Source organism: Hydra vulgaris, chromosome 09 (assembly GCF_038396675.1).
Source record: "Hydra vulgaris chromosome 09, alternate assembly HydraT2T_AEP".
In the NCBI taxonomy this organism is placed as follows: Eukaryota; Metazoa; Cnidaria; class Hydrozoa; order Anthoathecata; family Hydridae; genus Hydra; species Hydra vulgaris.
In genome coordinates, this window is record NC_088928.1 from 13,040,949 (window position 1) to 13,064,429 (window position 23,481).

The window sequence follows — 23,481 nt, forward strand, 5'->3', positions numbered from 1 at the left end:
TGTGATCTCAATATTCTTTCATATATGTGATTTTAACAAGCCAGTAGAAATAACCTTATGCTGAACAGTTTTTCCATTCGAGCACAAGCTTCACTTTTATATCCAGAGTTACTAGCTGTAGTGTCAAAAACAAGCGGCGTCTTACATTACCTAAAATGTTCCACTCATTTGCAAAGTCAAATACAGTCCTTAACCAGTTGTATTTATGATTACTGGGATTCCAAGAACCTTGTTTTTTTAGCATCTAGTCTAGCAAGTCTAGCATGCCATATACCAGAAAAGCTAATCTTTTCCTACTTTACATGTTCAGAATTTTTTTTTCTAAAAAAACTTTACCCTACTATAATTATTGCTCCCATGAATGCTGAATTAATGAATGCTGCTTGTTGCCAGCTGATGATTAACCACATCTACCATGATTGGTATTATATTTCTTTTAAATGGTCTTCTGGGTAGATTTAAAGTTAGTGACCAAGTTTTTGAAGGATCGATGTATTTTTTACACTACTAGTCGAAGGAGCTCTAAAGTTAAGATCTTTAATTGAATCAGGTTTAACATTAGCCACACCAAACCCACCTGGGTCACCTGAACCAAAAGAACCAAATTTATCAAGTTTGTTAGCAGTGGTTTTGTTTATCTTAGTTGAAGGTACTACTTGTCTTTGCTTTTCCCTCACAAAATGTTCCATTTTATTATAGGATTTTTTTATATTTTATGTTATTGGATAATTTTTCTTAAATTTTTTAAAATGTCACATTGTCACATTGAACAAAAGTTACAAAGAAAGTACCTCGAAGTAATATCAAGACCACCTAACTCTATTATTTGTCACGATTTTTATTTTTCTAGAAATTAAATGTCTTCTATTTTTCTAATCCTTGTTTTGTTGTTAAGTATAAATGGCATTGTCATATCAAAAAGTTAAAGATCTTTCAAAAAGCAGAAAAATTTTTCCTAGTTTTGTGTTTTCAAAGATTTTTGTATTATAAAATTAGAGTATTGAGCTATGCTTTGGAATTATCGACAATGCTGAAATGCTTCTCAGTCTCCAATATAATGCATTGTATGACATCATCCCTTTTGTTTTGCATGGGTCTATGATTGAGAAAAGCAATGCAGCTAAAGACATCCCTATTTGTGGACAGCTGTCATCCCTTTTTTGGAGTAAAATCTTCAAATAAATTACCAAGGAACTATGCTTTTTCAGAATCTTTTCTAAGAGTTTGGTGGTATGGTGTAGTAGGTATTTGAGGTTCTACTCCTTGAGGTACTTCTTCCATATTTTATTTGTTATATAAAAAAACTCTCCCGCTATTTACACACACATTATTGATATATTATTTTATTAAAAGATGTTTGTTATGCAGTTTTTATTTGTAAAATGCAGAACCTGGCTTTCCTCAAATGAAGTAAGTGTTACTTCATTTGTCACGTTTCATAATGATTTTTCAATATCATTATGAAATGTGTGTGTGTATATATATATATATATATATATATATATATATATATATATATATATATATATATATATATATATATATATGTATATATATATATATATATATATATATATATATATATATATATATATATATATACACACTGCCGCTCACGGAAGTTAGGACAGTGGCGATTTTTTTGAAAAAGCAAAATCAATATATAATTACGTTATAGAATTTTTAATTTATATTAATAAAAATTATATTTTTTATACATTTTCAATATAAAATATATTATTAGTCAGTTTTATGTAATAAAATTGTACAAAAACCATTATAATAATTAAATTTTTTTTTCGTCAAAAAAACCAACCTTTTATTTAATAACTGCTTTGACTATTCTCGGCATTCTTTCAAATAATTTTCTAAGTGTTTCTTTTTGAATATTATTCCATTCCTGTTCTATAATGTTCCATAAATGAGATTTTGATGTTGGACATACAGTTCTAATTTTTCTATCCAGTTCATCCCATAGTAACTCAATGGGGTTGAGGTCTAAGCTTTGGGGAGGCCAGGTCATTACACGTAATACATTTTCAGCTTTTTTTGATTCTAAATAATTTCTACATAATAATGCAGTATCTTTAGGGTCATTATCATGCATCAGAATAAAATTATCTCAGATTAATCGAAGTCCCGAAGGGATTGCACTTGTTTTCAGGATACCTCTATAATGTTCTGCTTTCATTATACCATCGATTTTATGCAAATATCCCACTCCATCCAGAGAGAAACAACCCCAAACTATCACAGAGCCTTCACCATGTTTTACTGTTGGAACCAGACATTGAGTTTGCATTTTTTGTTCAGCAGATCTTCTAACGTAAACTCTTCGCTTATTTCCGAAAACTTCAAATTTTGACTCATCGGTCCAGAGTACTTGTTTCCATTCATCCATCGTCCAATTTTTGTGGAGCTGTGCCCAACGGAATCTCTTCTGTCAATTAACTTTTCGTAGATATGGATTTCGGATAGCAACACGACCATGCAAATTAGCTTTTTGCAATCTTCGTTTGATTGTACTGACAGAAACTTTTTTTTCTCCATCACAGTTGAAAATAGCTGTTATTTGTGGAGCAGTTAACAGTCGATTACGCTTACTGATGATTTTTATACGTCAGTCATCAGTTTTTGTTGTTATGCGAGAAGGACCTGGACGATTTCTGTCTTCCAAACTTCCAGATTCTCGATATCGACGAATCCTATAGCTCACTGTTGATTTACTCAGATTTAATTTTTCAGCTATTTTTCTAACTGTATCGCCTTCTTGAAGCAAAGTGAGTATTGCTGTCCTTTTTTCAACACCTTTAGGCATATTTTTTTCAATATTTTGAATTTACACTAAAAAAATAATTTTTAATTTTACCTTTGAACTTCTGCTCTTAAAATTTTTAAAACACAGCAAAAACACAGTAAACAATAGAAATACTTGTTAAATGACAAACTTAAAAGATTTGAGTTGATAATGTAAAATACAGGTTCATACGTGACCTTTAATATGTTTCTGCAATCTCTGTTTATTTATTTAAAATGATAACACTTTTACTTGTGAGTACAATTTATGTTATTTTAAATGTTAGTTATTTTAATATATTTACATTAAAATAACTTAATTTACAATTTTTTTGATACAAATTTTATTTAACTTGATTTATTTTTTTATAAACATAAATTTTACTAATATAAGTTAATAATGTTATAACGTAACTACATTTTAATATTGTTCTTTTGAAAAAATATTTTTGTCCTAACTTCCGTGAGCGACAGTGTATATATGTATATATATATATATATATAATATATATATATATATATATATATATATATATATATATATATATATATATATATATATATATATATATATATATATATATATATATATACACACACACACACACACACACACACATGTAATTTTTTTTAGACAGTTGGACTTGGTTATAAATCCTTAATAAGTTTTTTAAATGCTGCTAAAATTCTTCTAGAAAAGTTAATAGAAGTAAGTATGGTTATTGTTTTTAATTTTTTTAATTTTGATAAAGTTACTTTAAAATTATTTGTAATTTTATTGCTTTCAATTATATTAGATTGAGGGTTTGGATGATACACCGCTACAATTTGAAACAGAGTATATATGGAAAAGATATAAGAGGTTTGTTGTTTTTAAGAAATTTTACTGTGGAATAATTTTTATAAACCAATTTAAGTTAAAACTTAATGTAGTTTTTTTTTATTATTATTTTTTATTTTTATTTATCATTAATTTATTGTTATAAATTATTTTTTTTTAATGGTGTCAAATGAGGGTATCAAGATTTTTCAGAAATATTTCAAATTAATTATTTAGTGTATGTGACTCTAATTGGTTAGTTAATTTTATTGACAAATAAGCATAACTTAGTTGGTGTTAGTAAGAGCACATATGTATTTAATGCTTTACTGCCATACAGTAATTATGCTTTGACATGCCATAATGCTTTAAATACATGAGGTGTATAACTTTCTTTTATGCATGTATACAACTGAGATGTATATAACTAAGGCGTATATGCATGAGTTGTATAACTTTTTTTTTTATCTTGAATTATCTTTTTCTGTTAAAACAATTATAGTTCTCTAAACTTGACCTTGGAGCATCTTTTGATTTTGATGCTTTTTTTAATTACTAGCTCTAGACAATCCTCATGGCCATTTCCTCATTTCCCTTCTCTTTTTTTTATATGTATATAAATGAACTCCTAACACGGCTGCAACCAACCATTATTTAAATTTGGAGTTAACAGAAAGAAAAGTGTTGTATAGCATGGAAGCAGTTGACAAAAGATTAAAAAGACTGAAAATTGTATGATTCAGGAGGGTGGGATAGAATCCTAATATACCCATAGCACCAATATTCAAGGAAAAAAATATTCAACAAAGGTTTTGAGAATTGAAAATAGTTACAGTAAATGGACTGTGCTAAATGAAAAGTCACAAAAAATTGAGTTTTGGTTGATGAAACAAGTGATGATAATTAGCAACCATTGATTATCATGAAACAGAGGCTCAAGCTTGGTAACTAGAGCAGGTCCAACAACATTTACAACCATTACAACCATTTACAATATTTTAGATCTTGTCTAACAGAGAGAAAGCCTCAATAGAAAAACCAGGCTAAATATGATATGGTATTCCCAGCAAGGGTGTACAGGCTTGGTCGGGAAGCGGGAGCAATCGCTCTTGATTACTGACCACGGAAATAATATTTTGTTGCAAAAAACTGGCCAGGTTTTGTAGTTGTTTTGAGAATGTTTAAGTTTATGTATGTCCATAAAACAAAAAATTTTTGTTTTACAGACATACATAGAAACATACATAAACTTGAATGTTCTCAAAACATCTCGGTGTGGAAGAATAAAAATAATATTCACTAACACTAAAAACCCGCCAAATCTACGAACAAACTAATTCTATTGGTTCGCTGACTAAGCGAAATAAAGTTCTAGAGTTTTCTGTTGAAAAATTGTATTATTCGAAATTTGTTAAGTTTTGAGTTTTCTAGCATAAATTGTTTTAAGAGTATTTTATCAAACAAACTATTACTTTAATGCTATGACTCATTCTTGGAGCCATATCTGCAAACCCCGTAATCTTTTAAACTATTATAATTTGTAACCCCGTAAATCTTTTAAACTATTATTATTTGTTTACAAAAATAAATGTTTTAAATATATATTTTTTAAATTGTCAAAATTTTGAAAGATTATTATATATTATTGATTTTATTAGTATATTCTTATTTTTTATTTAAAAAGTATGTATTATTTATGTAAATGTAATTTTGTGTATCTGTTTTTTATTCTAATGTAATTTTACAGCAATTTTTACGATTTATTTTGTAAACAAAAAGACTTTCAACAATAATTGAGATTTCAATGAAATTGGTTATAATCATCAAAGTTGATAAAACTAATTATGAAAACCAAAAGTCTCTGATTACTAAACACAAACATGCATACAAAGTAACTCATGAATGAACAAGCACCGTGCCTCAGGTCACAACAGAACACAAATATATATATATATATATATATATATATAATATATATATATATATATATATATATATATATATATATATATATATATATATATATATATATATATATATATATATATATATATATATATATATATAGGGTTGCCACTCAACCTGGAAAACCTGGAAATAACATGAATCCCTGGAAAACCTGGAAAACTCAGGGAATTTTTTTTTAATTTTAAATCAGGGAATACTCAGGGAAATTTTTATTCCCATTTTTTTAAAATATTTATTTATCAAATTATTTACAATAGTTTAAACTAGTTAAAATTCATAATGTATATTATTAGTAATTTTTTATAAGATTATACAATTTATTTTAAATTTGGTTTTGTTTAATCTCACAATGATGTTTGAAACTGTTGCCACACTTTTGAAAAATAAAATAAAAAATGTTATCTCAAAATAACTTCCTAAAAACATTGAAATAAAAAATCTAGAAAGTGACATCCTTTTCTGATAACCCCCTTCCTTTCCCTTGTGCTTTTTTTCCCTTTTTATCTTGACCATATCCCTATTTGCGTGATGTGTTTTATGGATGGACCCTAAATAAAATAATATAAAAATATATTATATTCAATTTTATAATTTGTAATCATTTTATCTATAAATATATAATATGGTTGTAAGAAGAATGCATTTTTTTAGAGTTATTATAATAAATAAAATGGATCAAACATTTTTTTCAATTGATTGGCTTACTCACCCAGAGTATAAAGAATGGTTTTTAAAGACTAATGACAATAAATTTGCTAGATGTAGCAGTTGCTGCAAAACCTTTAATTTGTCAAATATGGGAGTTTAGGCAGTTAAGAGTCATAATGAAGGTAAAAAGCACCAAGTTAATGTTTGCGCTAAATCCAGAAGTCACTTTTTCAAACCTGTAGTAAAAAATTCTACTATTACACCAACAGTACCCCTGGCAGTCGGTCAAAGAACTTTAGAACTTGTTGTTGCTTCTAATGAAGAAACAAGATCTGAAATTAAATGGGCTCTTGCAACTGTTATGTATGGATTGTCAAACAATGCTTCTGCTAATATGAGCCAATTATTTACTAGTATGTTTCCAAATAGTAAAGTTGCAAAAAGACTAACATTAGGAAGAATAAAAATAGGGTATATGATTAATTTTGGGTTAGCACCATATTTTAAATTGTTACTTCTTGAAACCATTAAAAGTTCACCATGTTATGTTGTCTCGTTTGATGAAAGTTTAAACATAGTTACACAAAATTGTCAAATGGATATTATTGTTAGATTTTGGAATACTCTAGAAAATCAGGTTAATGTGCAATATTTGAATTCAGTTTTTCTTGGACACTCTTCTGCAGCGCATATACTAAAAGGTTTAAATAAAGAAATAGAATGTCTGTACTTATCAAAAATGATCCAAGTATCTATGGACGAGCCTAATACAAATTACAAAGTTTTTTAAAGAACTTTCTATATACCGAAATGAGTGTGAATTAAATTCTTTATTTGACATTGGGAGTTGTAGTTTGCATTCAATACACAGAGCTTTTAAGATCGGTTCTGAGTCTACATCATGGAATTTAAAAAGTATTCTTAAGGGAGCATATCAAATATTGCATGATACTTCTGCTAGAAGAGATGACTATAGCAGTGTCACTGGGTCAAATCACTATCCATTAAGTTTTTGTTCAACTAGATGGATTGAAGACCAAGTTGTTTCAGATCGTTTAATTGAAATATGGGACAACATCGTAAAGTTAATTAGATTTTGAGAAAAATTATCAAAGTCCAAACAGCCTTCCTCAAAAAGTTTTTTTAATGTTCAAAAAGCGTCGAGTGACTTCTTGGCTGTTTCAAAATTACAATTTTTCAGTTATGTTGCCAGCTTGTTTAAAACCTACTTGACACTCTATCAGACCGATCAACCAATGATTCCATACATGTACAATGATCTTATGGAATTGATAACAAATATTTTAACTTTATTCATTAAACCATCAGTAATTCAAAGTTGCAAAAAAAGGTAGTGATTTAAAAAAATTAGATCTCTATAAAAAAGATTATTTGCTACACAGGAAAGATGTTATTTTAGGCTTTGCCGCTGAAGTTTCAATAAAAGAACTTTTAAAAAAAGATAAAATCACTCTTTATGAAGTAAAACAGTTAAGAAATGAATGTGTTTTATTTCTCACAAAAACCATGGAAAATCTGTTGAAATGCATCCCACTAGACTCTGCAATCATAGCAAATGCAAGTTGTTTCGAACCAATCAAACTCAAAACATCATCAATCAAGTTTAATCAAAATAAACTAAAAAGGTTGTTACATTATTTTATTAGTTTAAAGATTATATCTGCAAAACAAAGTGATAAAGTCATGCTTCAGTATTCTGTACTTTTAGGAAATGACATAAAAATAAATATAGAAAAATTTCTTAATTTTGATTAAAAAAAACACTTGTTTAGATACTTTCTTTTTTCATCAACTGGATATGGCCAAATATAAGGAACTTTCTTATATTACCAAAATGATTTTAACTGTAAGTCATGGTCAAGCTTTTGTAGAAAAGGGTTTCAGCGTAAACAAATCTATTCTAAACAAAAATATTCAGTCAGACTCAATAGTTTTGCATCCCATTATAAGAGATTATATGAGTTCTCAAAAAGTTCAAGCTGACACTATAAATGTCATAAATGCATTAATGTTATCAGTCATGTTATCAGTAATGTTATCATTAATGTTAAGTCAGCCAGACAACAGTACCAAATGAGTTTAGCAGAGAATATTAATTCAAGGAAAGAGTGCGAATCAAACCAAAGAGCAATCTTATTAGAAGAAATTGAAGAAGTAGAAAAAAAAAAGGCTTTACTTGTAACTGCATGTTGTATATTAAACAAAGATTTTATTCAATCTGTTGAAGATGCTGACAAAAATAATGATTTAACAATGCCTAAAAAAGCAACTACTTTAAAAAGAAAATGTGATGAAACAGAAAAAGAATCAATGGATGTTAGATTCAGTTTAAGAACTATTAAATGCAAAGAAGAAACTTATTGATAAAGTTTTTTACTAAAAACTGTTTTTTGTGTTCAATTTTAGAATTGATAAAAAATATTTGCATTATTTTATTGTATTTAGTGTATTTAGAATCCATTTAAATTATTTATTTATATATAAAGATATATATATATATATATATATAAATATATATATATATATACATATATATATATATATATATATATATATATATATATATATACATTGGATTTTCCTTGTCTAAATGCCAGGGATTCTGGAAATAATATGGAAAACTCAGGGAAAACGTAGGTAATATAAAAAGCTAAACTTAGGGAAAAACTTTTAAAATTATAGTGGCAGCCCTGTATATATATATATATATATATATATATATATATATATATATATATATATATATATATATATATATATATATATATATATATATATATATATATATATATGATATAAGATGTTAAGATTCTCATTTGGAGTGACGAAGAAGGATCAGAAATGAGTTTATTAGAGGATCAGATAAATTTTTGGAGATAAAGTTAGAGAATCAAGATTGAGATGGTTTGGACATGTACAGAGGAGACAGGAGAGCTATATTGGCAGGAAGGTTTTGGGGATGGAACTTCCAGGTAAGAGGAGGAGAGGTAGACCTAAGAGGAGGTTTATGGATGCAGTGGTGGAGGATATGAGAGTGGTTGGTGTGTCAGTGGAGGACACTCATGACAGGGCTAGATGGAGGAGTTTGATCCGCTGTGGCGACCCCTAAATGGGAAATGCCAAAAGAAAAAGAAGATATATATATATATACATATATATATATATATACATATATATATATATACACATATATATATATATGTGTATATATATATATATATATATATATATATATATATATATATATATATATATATATATATATATATATATATATATATATATATATATATATATATATATAGCTCTAAATATTTTCGCTTCAGTTGCCATTCTTACAAACTCATTATGCTTAAACTTAAAGTTACTTTTTTCTGTTTTAAATACTAATTAAAATTAAAAAACCCACTCACTAAACATCATCAGAGATATTGTGAAGCAGTTCCGTTTCCTCTTCATAAAGTATTTTAACCTTTTTAGTTAAATTCTATCTAGTTAATTTAATTTCTACAGTAACTCAATGGTTTAATTATTTCATTTTTTCATCTAACTAAGAAGAATTGTTTCAAATATGTTAAAATTTTGAAACTACGCGAAACATAAAATAGTTATTAAAAAAAATAACTTTTTTATTTATAAAATAATTTAGCTTAAATAAAACTAAAGCTAGCGTTAGTTTTATTAGAATCTTGTTAGACTTTTTGGGGCTGGGGGCTACTTTTATTTTGGAGGCCTTTTTATGTGCCACAGCATAAAAATAACTAAAAAAAAAAGTCTTCTTGACTATTTCAGGGCCCGGGGCTATAATGTCCCCTTTAACCCCAACCCTCCTTAATCCAGCACTGAAAATAAGAGCGAGCATATAAATAAAAATTATATTAAACTCTTTAATAAATAAAAGAACATATGTTTCCTTATATGATGTTACTTTATATAAAAAATGTCGTTTAATTTTATAAAAAAATTATACAAGAGCGATGTTTCGAAAATATTTGTTCTAATTGTAATTTATTTTGCTTTAAGTTTTTTCGCGTTAAAAGTTATTTTCTTTTCCTAGTTTATTTTTATTTTGTAATTATTTTGTCTCTCATCGGTCCATTTAATCTTTTTTGCGCTTTTTTTTTTTTTTTTTAAATGTTCTCAAAACGACTAAAATATCTGGCCAGTTTTTTGCAACTAAATATTATTTCCTTGGTCAGTTATAAAGAGCAATCACTCCTGCTTCCCGACCAAGCTTGGGTGTAATATATTTATTGATGTAGAGGTTGGAATCTGTAGCAAAAAAAAAAAGCGAGCATAGTAATGATAGACTAACAGATGTTAACTTTTCAATGGATTGTAGATATAGTTTCCATGAGAGGTCAATAGTAAATGTTAATCTAGAAGACATAAAGTAGAAGACTCAGTGTAACTGTTGTCATTCATAAATAAAGGAATGCCAACAATGTTGTGATAGTTATCACAACATTAAAAAAAAGGAGTGAAAAGAAAAAAAATAGAAAAGATGAGAAACATGAAACAAGAATTTAATCTTGTGATACCCCAGAAGCTGCTGAAAATAAATGAAAATGTTTCTATCAAGGACACTTTTAATACTGTTAAAAAAAGAACGATTAAATAGTTTTAAAGATTTACGCAGGTACTTTATATGAAGTGAGCTTATGGAAAAGATCAGTATGTCAGACTATCAAAAGCCTTTCATATGTCAGGATTAATAGCTTCACCACATTCCAAAGTACAATAGAAACGTCCTGTTATAGTGGTTAACAAATCAGCAGTAGAACAAAAAAATAGAAATCCATATTGATTTCAACATATTGATTTCATCATATTGATTTCACCATATTGATTGTCAGAGAGTTGTTAGACTCAAGATAACAGAAATTTGTTAATCAAGGATTGATTAAAGACTTTGCTAATAGTTGTAATGGTATGGTTTCAAGCAAATGATCCTCACTGATGTTTGAAGTAAGCAAGACAAACTTTTTTATCAATAGTCAACAGACTTTTTTTTAACTTTATCAAAAAAAGAATTTTTTAGAATTTGTTTTGAAATACTATATATAGCTAAAGTACAGGTAGCAATTAGCCAAATACTTAAAATACTGCAAAATACATATGATTTATATATGAATCTAAAAAACAAAAAAAATGTAGAAAATTCTACAGTGCAGTAATGATTCGAAAACTAGATGAATAGAACCTTTTTAAGCAAAAGAAATTCTTTAAAAATTTTTCAAAGACTCTGAAAAAAATTTAAGAACCAAGTTTTACTGAAAAATGTTGAGGACCAGTTTTTACTAAAAAAATAAAAAGACCAGATTTTACTTTTAAAAGTTTAATGACCAGATTTCACTAAACAACTACTTTTTTTAAAAATTTGGATTTTTTTTTACACAAACCTGTGACGCATATTTCTATTATTAAAGTTCTTTATAATTGAAAAATTATACCAACTGAAATTCTTTATTCAGAAGATTTAGTATTATTTTATAAATAATTTTGTAACAAGTATATCTTTCGTATTCTTGAGATGCGTTGTCAAAGTAGACTAACAAAATTGCTTTGAATGGCATCATATAGAATAATATGAAAGATGTTGAGAATTGACCACAAAGCGCTAGTAAATGGGAGATAAACTGATTTTTAAACTAAATATAATGGCTATAAATGGGAGATATACTAAATATGATAGTAATAAATGGAATATTAACTGATTTTTAAACAAAATAGAATAGTTATAAATTACTAATATCATTATTATTTTACCAATACTAAACACCAATACTGAAGAAGTATTGTATGTGAAAAAATGAAAAGCACTTTAAAAAATGACATATACCCAAAAGGTATTAGCAATCCACAAACAAAATTTAAATGAGTTCCTGTTTCTATATCTTAAACAGTCGGCTGGCATTCACTTGTCTCAGGCTGTAACTCATTAGACACAACATGATATGGTAAAAGATTACTACATCTGTCCAACAACATCTGTAGAGTAGTCCAAGATCGTTTGTACACTTTTGTCTAAGATCATTTTTATTTTGTTTTTATTCCAACAACATCTGTCCAATATCATCTGGAAATTCAATGACCCCTAATAACGTCTTTAGGAAGATGTAACTACATCTGGTAATTTTACCAAGTCCAATAACATCTGGAAGAATTTCTTTCAGATGTAACTACATCTGAAAAAAACTATATATGAAACTACATCTGGTTAAAATAATGCATTTATATTTAATATTTTTTTCCATATGTAACTGCATCTGAAAAAACCATATATGAAACTACATCTGTTTAATATAATACATTATAATTTATTAATTTCATAAAATCCTGTAGTTATATTTAATATAATTGAAAAGATGTAACTATGTCTATAGACTTCACAGACGTAGTTGTACAGATGTAGTTATTCTTAACATAATTGAAAAGATGTAACTACATCTGTAAAATCTCTAGATGTAGTTGCACTTTTTTGTTGCACAGATTTTGTTATACTTATATAATTGAAAAGATGTAACTACATCTGTAGTAATTATATACTTTTTACACATCAATAAAGTTTCAGATGTTGTTGGACAGATGTTATTATACCTCATCTTATTTACAGATGTTGTTGGACAGATTTTATTATATCTCAGTGTACTTGCAGATGTTTTTGGACAGATGTTTTTAGACATAGCAAAGCTAATGTTGTTACCCTGACCCCATGATATTTTTTAGAAGTAAAACATGATATTTAAAAAAAAAAAAATTTTCTCTCCAGACGAGAATAAAATAGCCAAAAGCCCACTTGATGTTTGCACACCCAAATATATATTTTTATATCTTCCCTAATATATTAAATTTATTAAAACTTGTTATAATTTATTATAGTTTATTCATTTTTTTTTTTTAGTACTCAACGATCGATTGTTGAACAAGCTCTTGATGAACCATCATGCAATCCTGTTATGCTAGAACATTTGTGGTGTGTTGTTACTGTGCTCTATTTAACTATGCAAGGATGTCTGCGAGGTGTGAAACCTCGGTCTTTGTTTGATACTAAGGTAAAAGTAAAATCAGTTTTATTAGCCCCAATAAAATATGAGTAAACTTCAATTATTTGTTTTCAAAATATTTTCAGGGCAAACATGCTATGACACAGCATCTTCATGCTACACCTGTCCTTTCCACACACTTTGATGACAAAATTGTTGTAGCTCGTCAACAGGTACATGAATTTTTCAAGCTTGATTTAAATTTATGGCAATAAATGAGTTACAGCAGCTTAAAAAGAAAAAATTAAAAAGTACAAAGTTCATGAGGGTTACATCTGAGAAATTTTTTTTTTAAGGTGAAATCAAGTCAAAACACATGTTGTATTTACAGCATTTTTTTTAACTTGAATAGACGTTTTGTATTCACAATATGTGAATACAACATGGTTATTTTTATTATCATGTTATATTCACAACATGTAAATAAACTATGACTTTACTATATTTACTATCACTTCCTAGTGGTAGTAGTGGTCACATTAAAAATAAACATATTACATACTAAAAGATTAAAATCCTAAAAAGGTTATGAGTCCAAGGTTTATGAGTTCCTTTTACTCTTACCCATAATTAACTTGAGAATTTAATATCAAAGTTTTCAAAGTATTTTACTTAGCCCCAAAATAGGATCAGTTTCATGTGACATGGGCAAAATTTTATGGTCATGACCAGGGTAAATTTCATGGTCATGACCAGGGCAAAGAATGGTATACTAAATTGATAGCATTAAGTACTAAATTGCATTTCTATTGTTTTCGTTTTAAAATCAACAACTCTGAATAATTTTTATGTTATTATAAAGTTTTATTATTAATATGGAGCAAGCAATCCTTGATATAATAAAACATTTGTTTTTCTCTGTCTACATTTATTAAATTGTTTTCTTTTATCTGAATACAACACGTGTTTTGACTTAATTGCACTTTTTAAACCAGTTTGTATACTTAACTTACATATGACTTGCTACATACATTTCTTGTAGCAAGTCATTTTTTGTAGCAAACCATATTATATAATAGTTTATTGTTATGTTTCTACGTCATTATCGTGATGTTTCTACGTCAGAATTAATTTGATCTTACTTCAAATGTGGTTGAAAACCATTCTATAAACTAAGATTTTTGTGTAGTGTTACAAATAATTAACTAAGCTTTGATGGTTTAGTGAATAAATGTATTAATCTAATAATTTAATATCAATCATTAGGTGGTTGTTATGTGTTCAAGTTTATTCAATTAAAAAGTTTTTTCAGGCGCACTGGAATTAATTTTTTGGATCCCTTTCCATTACTAAAACAATTTCAAATTTCTCTTTTTAATTGACAATTAATTTAAGCGGTGAAATTTTTTTTTTATTTGAAGGCTGAATAGTTAGATAATCAGAAATAAATAATAAAAATTAATAAGTAAAAAATTTATTTAACATTTTTTTAAATATTTTATTAGTATTTTATTTGTTAAATGATTTATTTTTATTAAAGTTATAAATTAAAATATATTAAAATGTAATAAATTGTAATAACATTACAAATTATAATAATAAATTAAATATAAATTAAAATATATCTACCTATTTTTCAATTTTTTAAGTTTTGTCTGAATTATGTTACATCTGCAATAAAAAATCATTTGGATTCGACATTCGAGGATGATGCTTTAAAAAATAATAATTCTGATTTACTGTGGAATATAGATATTGTCTTGCAGCTTGGAAAAAAATTTCAAGTCAAAGAGGATGATTTGCGTTGTCATATTGCATGTGATTTATATGCCTCTGGATTTGATAACGATGCAAAGGAGGTTTTTTTTTACATTTTATAGAAAATAAGTTTAATAATAACTTTTGTTGAAAATATCAAATCAACCTGGCTAATCGTACCTGGTAAGAAATTATTTTGAATTTAACTAACCTTGAATTTACGTGTGTGTATATAGCTTATCTTTTAATAGATGGTTCTTTATATACAAGATATGGATATGTTTTCTGCAATGGTTATGGATGTAATTGGTCTGCGATTGGCAAGATGTCTGCTACAAGATGACGTTAGCAAAAATATTGATATTTACAGCAGAATACCTACAACAATATACTCATGGCTTCAATCTATTGTTATATCGGTATATTTCATTGTGTTTTGTATTGCGTCATTAATAAATCTAGTTTAAAAAGAAATTCCCAGATTCATTTTTTTTTTTTTTTTTTTTCAGATAGTTTTATTTACTCAAATTTATTTGAACAAATCAAAAAATTATTATATAGGTGTGCAGATAATTTTATGTTTTAAAAATTTGTAAAAAGCTGAATATATCCCCACCACCCGTCGATTAATTTTTTTTTGTGAAGTGTTATGTTTATTTTTTTAAACAACGTAGCCATAGGAAATGGCGATAGCTACCATAAAAAATTGTAAATAGATTATATCTTTTTTATTATATCTGTTTTAGGATAAATCAACATTTCGCGCTAGTCAATCTACACTATTAAGTACATATGAGATTCTTCAATTTCTTCATTCGAATTCAACGTCTAGAAATTCCAAACACTCGAAGCTGATCAGTGACCTTATTGAATGCTTACAGTGTTTAGTTTAGTTGGAAATTCAACTAATATTCTAGAATAGATTTTTACACAATATTTTATATTTAATTGTAACCAATATTTTTAAAGTATAATATTTATACATAAAACGTGAAAATGTACCTAAAATGTTTTTCTTTAATGACTTAGGCCGCATTTGTTAAAGTAGATGTTTTGCGTTAACGCGTACGTTTTGCGTTAACGCGTACGCGTACGCTGCTCTTTTTTAGAAGTTTTCAGTTGAGTTTGAGTTTTTTATAACTCACTACTTAGGTTGACATGAGATAGAAACCGTTAAATACGAATAAAATTTTTGTTAAATACGAATAAAATTTTTGATATTTTTGAAAAAATGTTTTGCTGTATCTTTTGAGTGCCAAACCAATATTTAGATTTCAAATTTTATCAAAGTAAATTTATTTTGATAAAATGAAAGTAAATTTAATTTGAAATCTAAATATTAGTTGAAATTTTCCTTTCGTCAAAAATCTAGGAGTCTAGGAGTAAAACTCAAAAAACCACTGTTTGTGAGGAAAAAATCTTATGAAGCTGAAACTTTGCTTAGTGATTCCCTAAGATATATGGATCACGTGAAAAAAATGCCCCATGATTTGCAACAGGAGAACCCCCTTAAAAATGACGCATGCGCAAGTAGTTAAAAATTCATCTTCAAACTTATTATATATCATTTTAAAGCATTTTTTATGCTGAACAACTCTTTAAAAAACATTAGGTTCTTAAAATAAAAGGGTGAATAGTTAATTAATAAATAAATGCTATATAGGGAAAACTGGTGCAAAATGGGGTACTTGGGGCAAAATGGTTTTTTGCAAATAGACATTGTTTTGAGTGTGGATATAACTAAATAGTGATTGATTTAGAATTATCATGTTATTATATGCGGTATATTATTATATGCATGTATATTATATGCGGTAGTGGTGTAGTGGTATAGTGCTCGCTTCATAAGCGAGAGGTTCTGTGTTCGATCCCCACCACGTCCCTGGGTAGTACCGCGCTCAACTTGTTTCCCCGCGCAGCAACCTTGTTTGTCAAGGTTCGTGTTTCGGGGTTATAGAGTTGAGAGAGGGTTATAACCACAATTAAATAGCCTCCTCGTCTGTAGTGGCCTTGGGTAGGTGAATTAACAAACAAACAAACAAAAAAATGTGACAAAATGTTACCATCAGTTGCGTTAGTTTAAAGTTTAAGCAAAGTTTGTCTGACTATATAAATATGACTTTAAATGAACTTCAATATAATTTAACTGTTTAATATTACACGATGTAGAATTTTATTATTTTATGTGATATGCTGAAGCTAATATTGCATTTAACTAATAAAGAAGTGAGTATTATTAAAATTTTTAAAATGTCTGAACTTTTCTTAGATGTAGCACTGTTTTTAGCAATATGCCGCTAATGGGGCATAATGGGATATTCCCAATTTTACCCCAAGTGTTTTTAAAAAAATGTAGACTAATTATATATGACATTTTTATAAAAATAAAATAATTTTTTATCCTGAATACATCTGTGCTCCACATAACATATAACTTCCATTTATATTTATAGTTGATATATATATATATATATATGATATATTATATATATCATATATATATATATATATATATATATATATATATATATATATATATATATATATATATATATATATATATATATATAATATATATAATATATATATATATATATATATATATATATATATATATATATATATATATATATATATATATATATATATATATATATATATATATATATATATATATATATATATGTATATATTATGTTAGTATATTCTACAAGTAGAGTGCTCATTGAGCACTCTACTTGAGCACTGCTCAATATTCTTAAAAAACAGAGCATTAATAAATTAGTAAAAACACTTAATTTTTTTCTTCATGTTGAAAATATCTAGAATTGTGACAAACAGGTATTTCTACTGTTCCAAAGTGTCTCTCTAAAAAATTTTCAACTAAAGGGAAGAAACAAGTTGCTTCTCTCACTTCAGCTGGTAGGGGTCAGCTTATCACAGCAGTTATATGCTCTTCAGCAAATGGGAGGTACATGCCACCCATGATGATCTTTCCTCGTAAACAAATGAAACCAAAATTAATGGATGGAGCACCACCAGGTGCCTAGGCTGAATATTATTCAAGCGGGTAGATACATCCGCGGTGCTTTGTGATAAGACTGTAAGGACTTCTTGGGACACCTATAAAAAACAAAATAAAATAAAAAAAGAATTGTTTATTGTTTGGTTAAGAAAATTTTATTCAATATTCAGGGGCCAAAATAAGCTCCTCAGTTCTATTTATTTTAGATGGTCATAAATCTCACACAAAAAGTATTGAACTGGTTAACATTGCGAGAGAGAATGGTGTAATTCTTCTGTGTTATCCTACTCATTGCACTCATCGAATGAAGCCCTTAGATTTGGCTTTTATGAAGTCACAGGTTTGACATCCCCATAAAATTTTTCACAAAAATTATACTCTCTATTTTTGAAACTGAAAAAAAGAAAAAAATCGACACACCCAATTTCAGTAAATCAAACTCTTACAATAAATGATGAAATACTAGTGATTTTGTCAATGCAATAGATCTTGCAATAGAAGTTAAAGCTGTTGTAATAATGATTCATAATTATCTTAAAGGAATGACTCCAATAACACTTCTCTGTATTCTTCCTCTAAAAACAAATGAAAACTTTCATGCATTTAACGATTGCATTTATGATGTTATAAAAAGACAAACTTTAAAGTGGCATTTATTGCCCAAATAATGTACTATATGAAATTAAGTGGGTATCAAAGATTTTAGTACTGTTTCTTGATGAAAAAAAAAATGAAATTGTTTTTATAAATTGCTTTGTTGATTTGTTTACGTAAATGTTTTATGAAAATATACCATTGCTTAATTTTTCTTTTTTGATGATTTTCAGTGGTTATAAGTGGTTCACTTCTCCTTCCTTATCAATGTTACTTATTGGGGTGAAGCTGGCGTCTAGCTACTCCATTGTAGTATGTAATCTTTTAAATATGTTTATATATTTTTTTTTATATCACATTTATATTTTTTTTTTCAAAATTGTAACCGAAAGTAAAACTAGTTTTAAATAAAGTTATAAGATCCTATAAAAAAATATTCATATAGTATGTAGTAAAAATATTCATGTCGTATGTAATACCGTGGTAATCATGTATGGTATTCATGTATACATGAATACCATACTAAACGTTTCCCACGGTAATCATGTAGTATGTAGTATTTACTAGAACAATTGCTTCTATATTATTATACTTTTTATTTAGATTTATATCAAAACTATGAATTTATTTCAAATTTATACTTAATATAAATTGTCTTGGAAATGTAATAAACTCTCAAAATATAATAATAATAAATATAATAATAATTTCCTTTATTATAGCTGCCCATTGTAGTTTTCCCATTAAACATACATACATGACAATAATTTTGAAAAATATTTTATATTTAGTTAACTACCGAAATAATGCAATATTTATCCAAGGGAAGAAGGGGGGGGGGAGGGTCAGCACCTTGTTAAGTAATATTCTAGGGGTGTCTAAACTTTTGCGACGTCTTGTAACGAGAGGGAGGAGTCAAAAATTGCACTAAGTTGCGTGACATCGTTTATGGATGGCCCCAAAGACTTAGGGTGGAATGCAAGAAGCAAACTTGAGTCAAGTTCGACTTGAACTTTACTTTGTAATCAATAGCAGCAGAGTATTTTTTGAGGGGAAAAACCATACTCTGCTGCTATTGGTTACAATGTAAAGTTCAAGTCGAACTGACTCAAGTTCGCTTCTTGCATTTCACCTTCATTTGTATAAGACAAATATTTGATTGAAAATGTTCGGAAAAAAATTACTACTCAAAACTTCTTGATAAAACTAAAAATGACTCCCAACGCACTTGGGAAATAATAAAAAAAATCATTGGACTCGTTGACTTTACTTTTTTTAGAAGGTTCTCAGGCATCAACTGAATGAATATTTCAGTTAAGAATTATTTTATTTGAACAAAAAAATATTATTAAAAATATTATATTATTATAATATTATATTATATTAATATAATATCAAATTATATTAATAATATTAAATTATATTATTATAATATTAAAATATATTAAAAAAACTTAAAATTATTAATTCCACTGGGAGAGATACGCCTCAAAAAAAAAGTTCCGCTGTTAAAAGGTTAAAATGTAAACATAAATTACTAACGTGACAACTAGCACGTTTTTCTACGTGAAAACAAACACGTTTAAAATTTACTCACCAAATTCACAATAGTACATGCCTTTTTGGTGAATTATTCATAAGGGGTCTTCCATAAAATACGTACCCATGTATGGGCGAAAGGGCTATTCAAAAACGTACGAATGCGTACAAGAAGTGTGGGGGAGGGGGTAAAAACAGTGGTTTTACCAATCTCTTGTTCCGTTATCTCTCATAAAACTTGAAAGCGTTGAGTTTCACGAGTCTAAAAAATCGATATTATGTTATGTAGCAGATAAATGTTGAATTAACTAAAAAAAATTTGATTTTATTTTAAAAAAAATTTTAAACTGGGAAAGAGGGGTATTATTTTGTAATAGATATGCGTACTTACGCATTTTGGGGACGTTGACAGCACACAGATGCGTAAAAGAGTAAGGAGGGGTCCTAAATTAGTGTTTTTAATGCGTACGTACTATATGGAATGCCCCTAAGTCTAATCTTTTTACGGAGTGCGTTACTTGTTGTTTGTTAGTTTACGGTAATCATTCTAAAATTATACGTCATTTTTGTTATTAACCACTTTCAATCTAGAAAAAAAACATCATTGAGAGATTTGTTTGAGTTTTGAAGGTCTAGAGTACAGCGACGTAAGTGTGAAATATGACAAGGATTCATGTGATCCGCAGTTCCTTTGTCAACGACAAGATATTTTGCTTTCGTACTGCGGCTGGAGTCCACATTTTGTGTTTTGAGATGGTTCTATGCGCACGTGGTCACCCTCCTGGAACATTTTGTTTATTCATTTCCATCTGCTTTTCTACGTGTTTCAACACCTTTTTCTAAAATAGTTGAGATGACCTTTTAGTGAGATAGGACTTTCAGCAAGACGTCAGATAAATCGAACATAAGCATGCGAATGTTTTAAATATGCGCTTAACTATACTATTCCCTTAAGCAACAACTTGAAAAATTCTTCAAGTCTTTCACGTTATTTCTCCTTCAAAACAGCATTTAACCAACTCACAGTCTTGCTATTACTATACACTGTTAGCTCGTTTGTGTCCCACTTATTAGTTAAGTTGAATCCACAAAAGATTGAATTCATTTCATATTATCATATAGTGTGTATCACTCTCTGGACATAACCCTGTTGAATCTTCAGTCATCACTCGTTCAATCAGAGTTACACCTTTTAAACATTTAAGTTACATAAATGATGCGTCGCAGTAAGATTCATCTTTTCCAATTAGTGGTACCAACCATTTTCTACCAAACGAGTCTTCTTTTCCCATCTGGTAGAGCAATTCTTTTAGTTTCACTTTGCAATTTTTGGAAATATTTCAATAAATATTTTCAGCTAAACAAAATGATTTAATTTTTTAGAGTGTTACTATTGATTACAGTAGTGACATATAGTGATGCACCCAGTAGTTGCACCCAGTAGTTGCACCTAGTAGTTGCACCCAACGGTAGCACTGTTTCCCTCATACTAACACTTTGAGAAATTCTATTATCTTAAGTATGGCTAAACTTTCTCATAAATTTAAATGTTTTCTCGATTGGAAATCGGAAGAAAAACAAAAGCTTGAAACTTCAATACAATTTAAAAATATGTTTTTGAAATCTCTCTTTTGTTTTATTGAAAATAAAAAAAAGTTGCGCAAATATGTTTTTGCGTGTGTGTGTATAATCAAAATTAATGAATCAACATTAAAAAGATAAGGAAAAAGAAAAAAGAAAAAAAACAAACAATTTATTAAAAAAATTGTTACAAAGACTTATAAAAAAGTAATTTTACAGCTCTTTTAGTAACGTTTCTCTCATTTTAATAACCGCTCTTTTTCTTAATGAATCTTCTTTACACATTACCTCCGGTAAATAATAAACGGATATAAATTGGTTTACCAAAATTGGCTGTGGAAGGCAAAACAAAAAAAGACCTGTGACAGCCACAGTAGCTCCAAAAAGTCTCCCGACATTTGTTGTTGGTACAAAATCTCCGTACCCAATCCCTGTTGCAGTAATAATACTATAATACATAGATTCAAATATATTTTGGAATTGGTTTTCTACTTGAAGCATTAATGCAGCCGCCACAAAACAATATGTTCCAGCTGATATAAGGAAAACCTGGATATAATGACTACACTTGAATATACTATAAAGGAACAACCTAAACGCTTTACTAAACTTTGTTAACTTAAAAATGCGAACCACTCTGAAAAACTGAACCATTTTAGAAAACCAGTTATAGGTTGCGCAGAAATGAAAGATCACATGAGATGCACTACAACTCAACGAGAAGAAGTCACAAATCATACTTAACGAGTTTCCAAACTTCTGAAGATCACGTGATAAAAGTGCAGTGAACACAAGTTCAAGTAAGAAAAATATACTTGTTATAATTTCAAAATAAATCCAAACCACGTTGTTCCGATAGTCTGGTTCGGTTTCCAAACAATAGGCAATAATAGAAAATATTGTTATTGATAAATGGGTGTAAGTGTATACATTCTGCAGTTTTGAATAGTTAAAAAAACTAATATATTTTGAGATATTAAAATTACAAATATCTAGGTCATGCTTTTCTTTGTCATTATCTTTTAAAAACATTAAATCTTCCACGTGTCGTTTGTCAATATACCTGTCGATCTCATAAAAAATAAGCTCTTCGTAAAATTGTTCTCGCGTGACCACTGAAGGCTTAGCAAGAGTTCCTTTTGATTGATAATAAAACAGTACAGCATCAAACGATTGAACACATCTATCCAGAACATAAGCACTTTTTTTCTCGTCTAAATAGAGGTTTCTTTTGGGTAAATTTCCTAGCAACGTGTTAGGAAAGTTTCCTAGTGTACTTTCAAAAGTTTCGAATACTACACCACGGACTATTATTTTTACTTTTTTTTGCTCCAAAAGCAAACATCCCAATCGAACGGCATTTAAATGAAGATTAATTGGATGATATCTAAATTTATCTTGCATGGGCATTTCTTATCTCTTATCTGAAAACAACTAAAGATATATTTAGAAAATTTATTCAGAATAACAGAATTTTTTTAAATAAAAATACCACCCCTTTTCGTTTTTTGTGTAAACAAACATCATTAATTATGTAAAATCATTTATCAACAAATTAGAATAGAAGTATATAATAATATAAAATTGACATATGTTCAAATAAATCAAAGAAATTAAAACCCTTTGAAGTTTTTTCCATTTCCTTTATTTTTCAAATCTTTTTTTATAATAAAAAACAAAACAAAACTTTATTTTAAATAAAAATTAATATCAAATATACGAAACAAATCAATTAAATAGAAAGA

At 27.8% G+C, this 23,481-nt stretch overlaps 2 protein-coding genes across 3 annotated transcripts in view; one reads left to right on the forward strand and one right to left on the reverse strand.

The window, feature by feature from the left end:
* Positions 1-16,005, forward strand: part of LOC100202624 (rab3 GTPase-activating protein non-catalytic subunit) — a 127,365-nt gene extending 111,360 nt beyond the window's left edge. For both annotated transcript variants that reach the window (XM_065804764.1, XM_065804765.1), the window contains exons 31-37: positions 3,431-3,505; positions 3,594-3,658; positions 13,158-13,308; positions 13,386-13,472; positions 14,889-15,098; positions 15,249-15,416; positions 15,744-16,005. In XM_065804764.1, coding sequence (XP_065660836.1) covers positions 3,431-3,505; positions 3,594-3,658; positions 13,158-13,308; positions 13,386-13,472; positions 14,889-15,098; positions 15,249-15,416; positions 15,744-15,890 — 903 coding nt within the window. In that variant the 3' untranslated portion in view covers positions 15,891-16,005. The remainder of the gene's footprint in view (positions 1-3,430; positions 3,506-3,593; positions 3,659-13,157; positions 13,309-13,385; positions 13,473-14,888; positions 15,099-15,248; positions 15,417-15,743) is intronic.
* Positions 16,006-21,949: 5,944 nt separating this feature from the next.
* LOC136085281 (potassium voltage-gated channel subfamily A member 5-like) lies at positions 21,950-23,146 on the reverse strand. Its single transcript, XM_065806572.1, has one exon. It carries the CDS (start codon positions 23,144-23,146, stop codon positions 21,950-21,952), a length of 1,197 nt encoding a protein of 398 aa, XP_065662644.1.
* Positions 23,147-23,481: the final 335 nt, after the last annotated feature.

What these genes read in the sequence shown, in the direction of transcription:
- LOC136085281 (XM_065806572.1), bottom strand. Translation starts at nt 23,146, where the DNA reads ATGCCCATGCAAGATAAATTTAGATATCATCCAATTAATCTTCATTTA.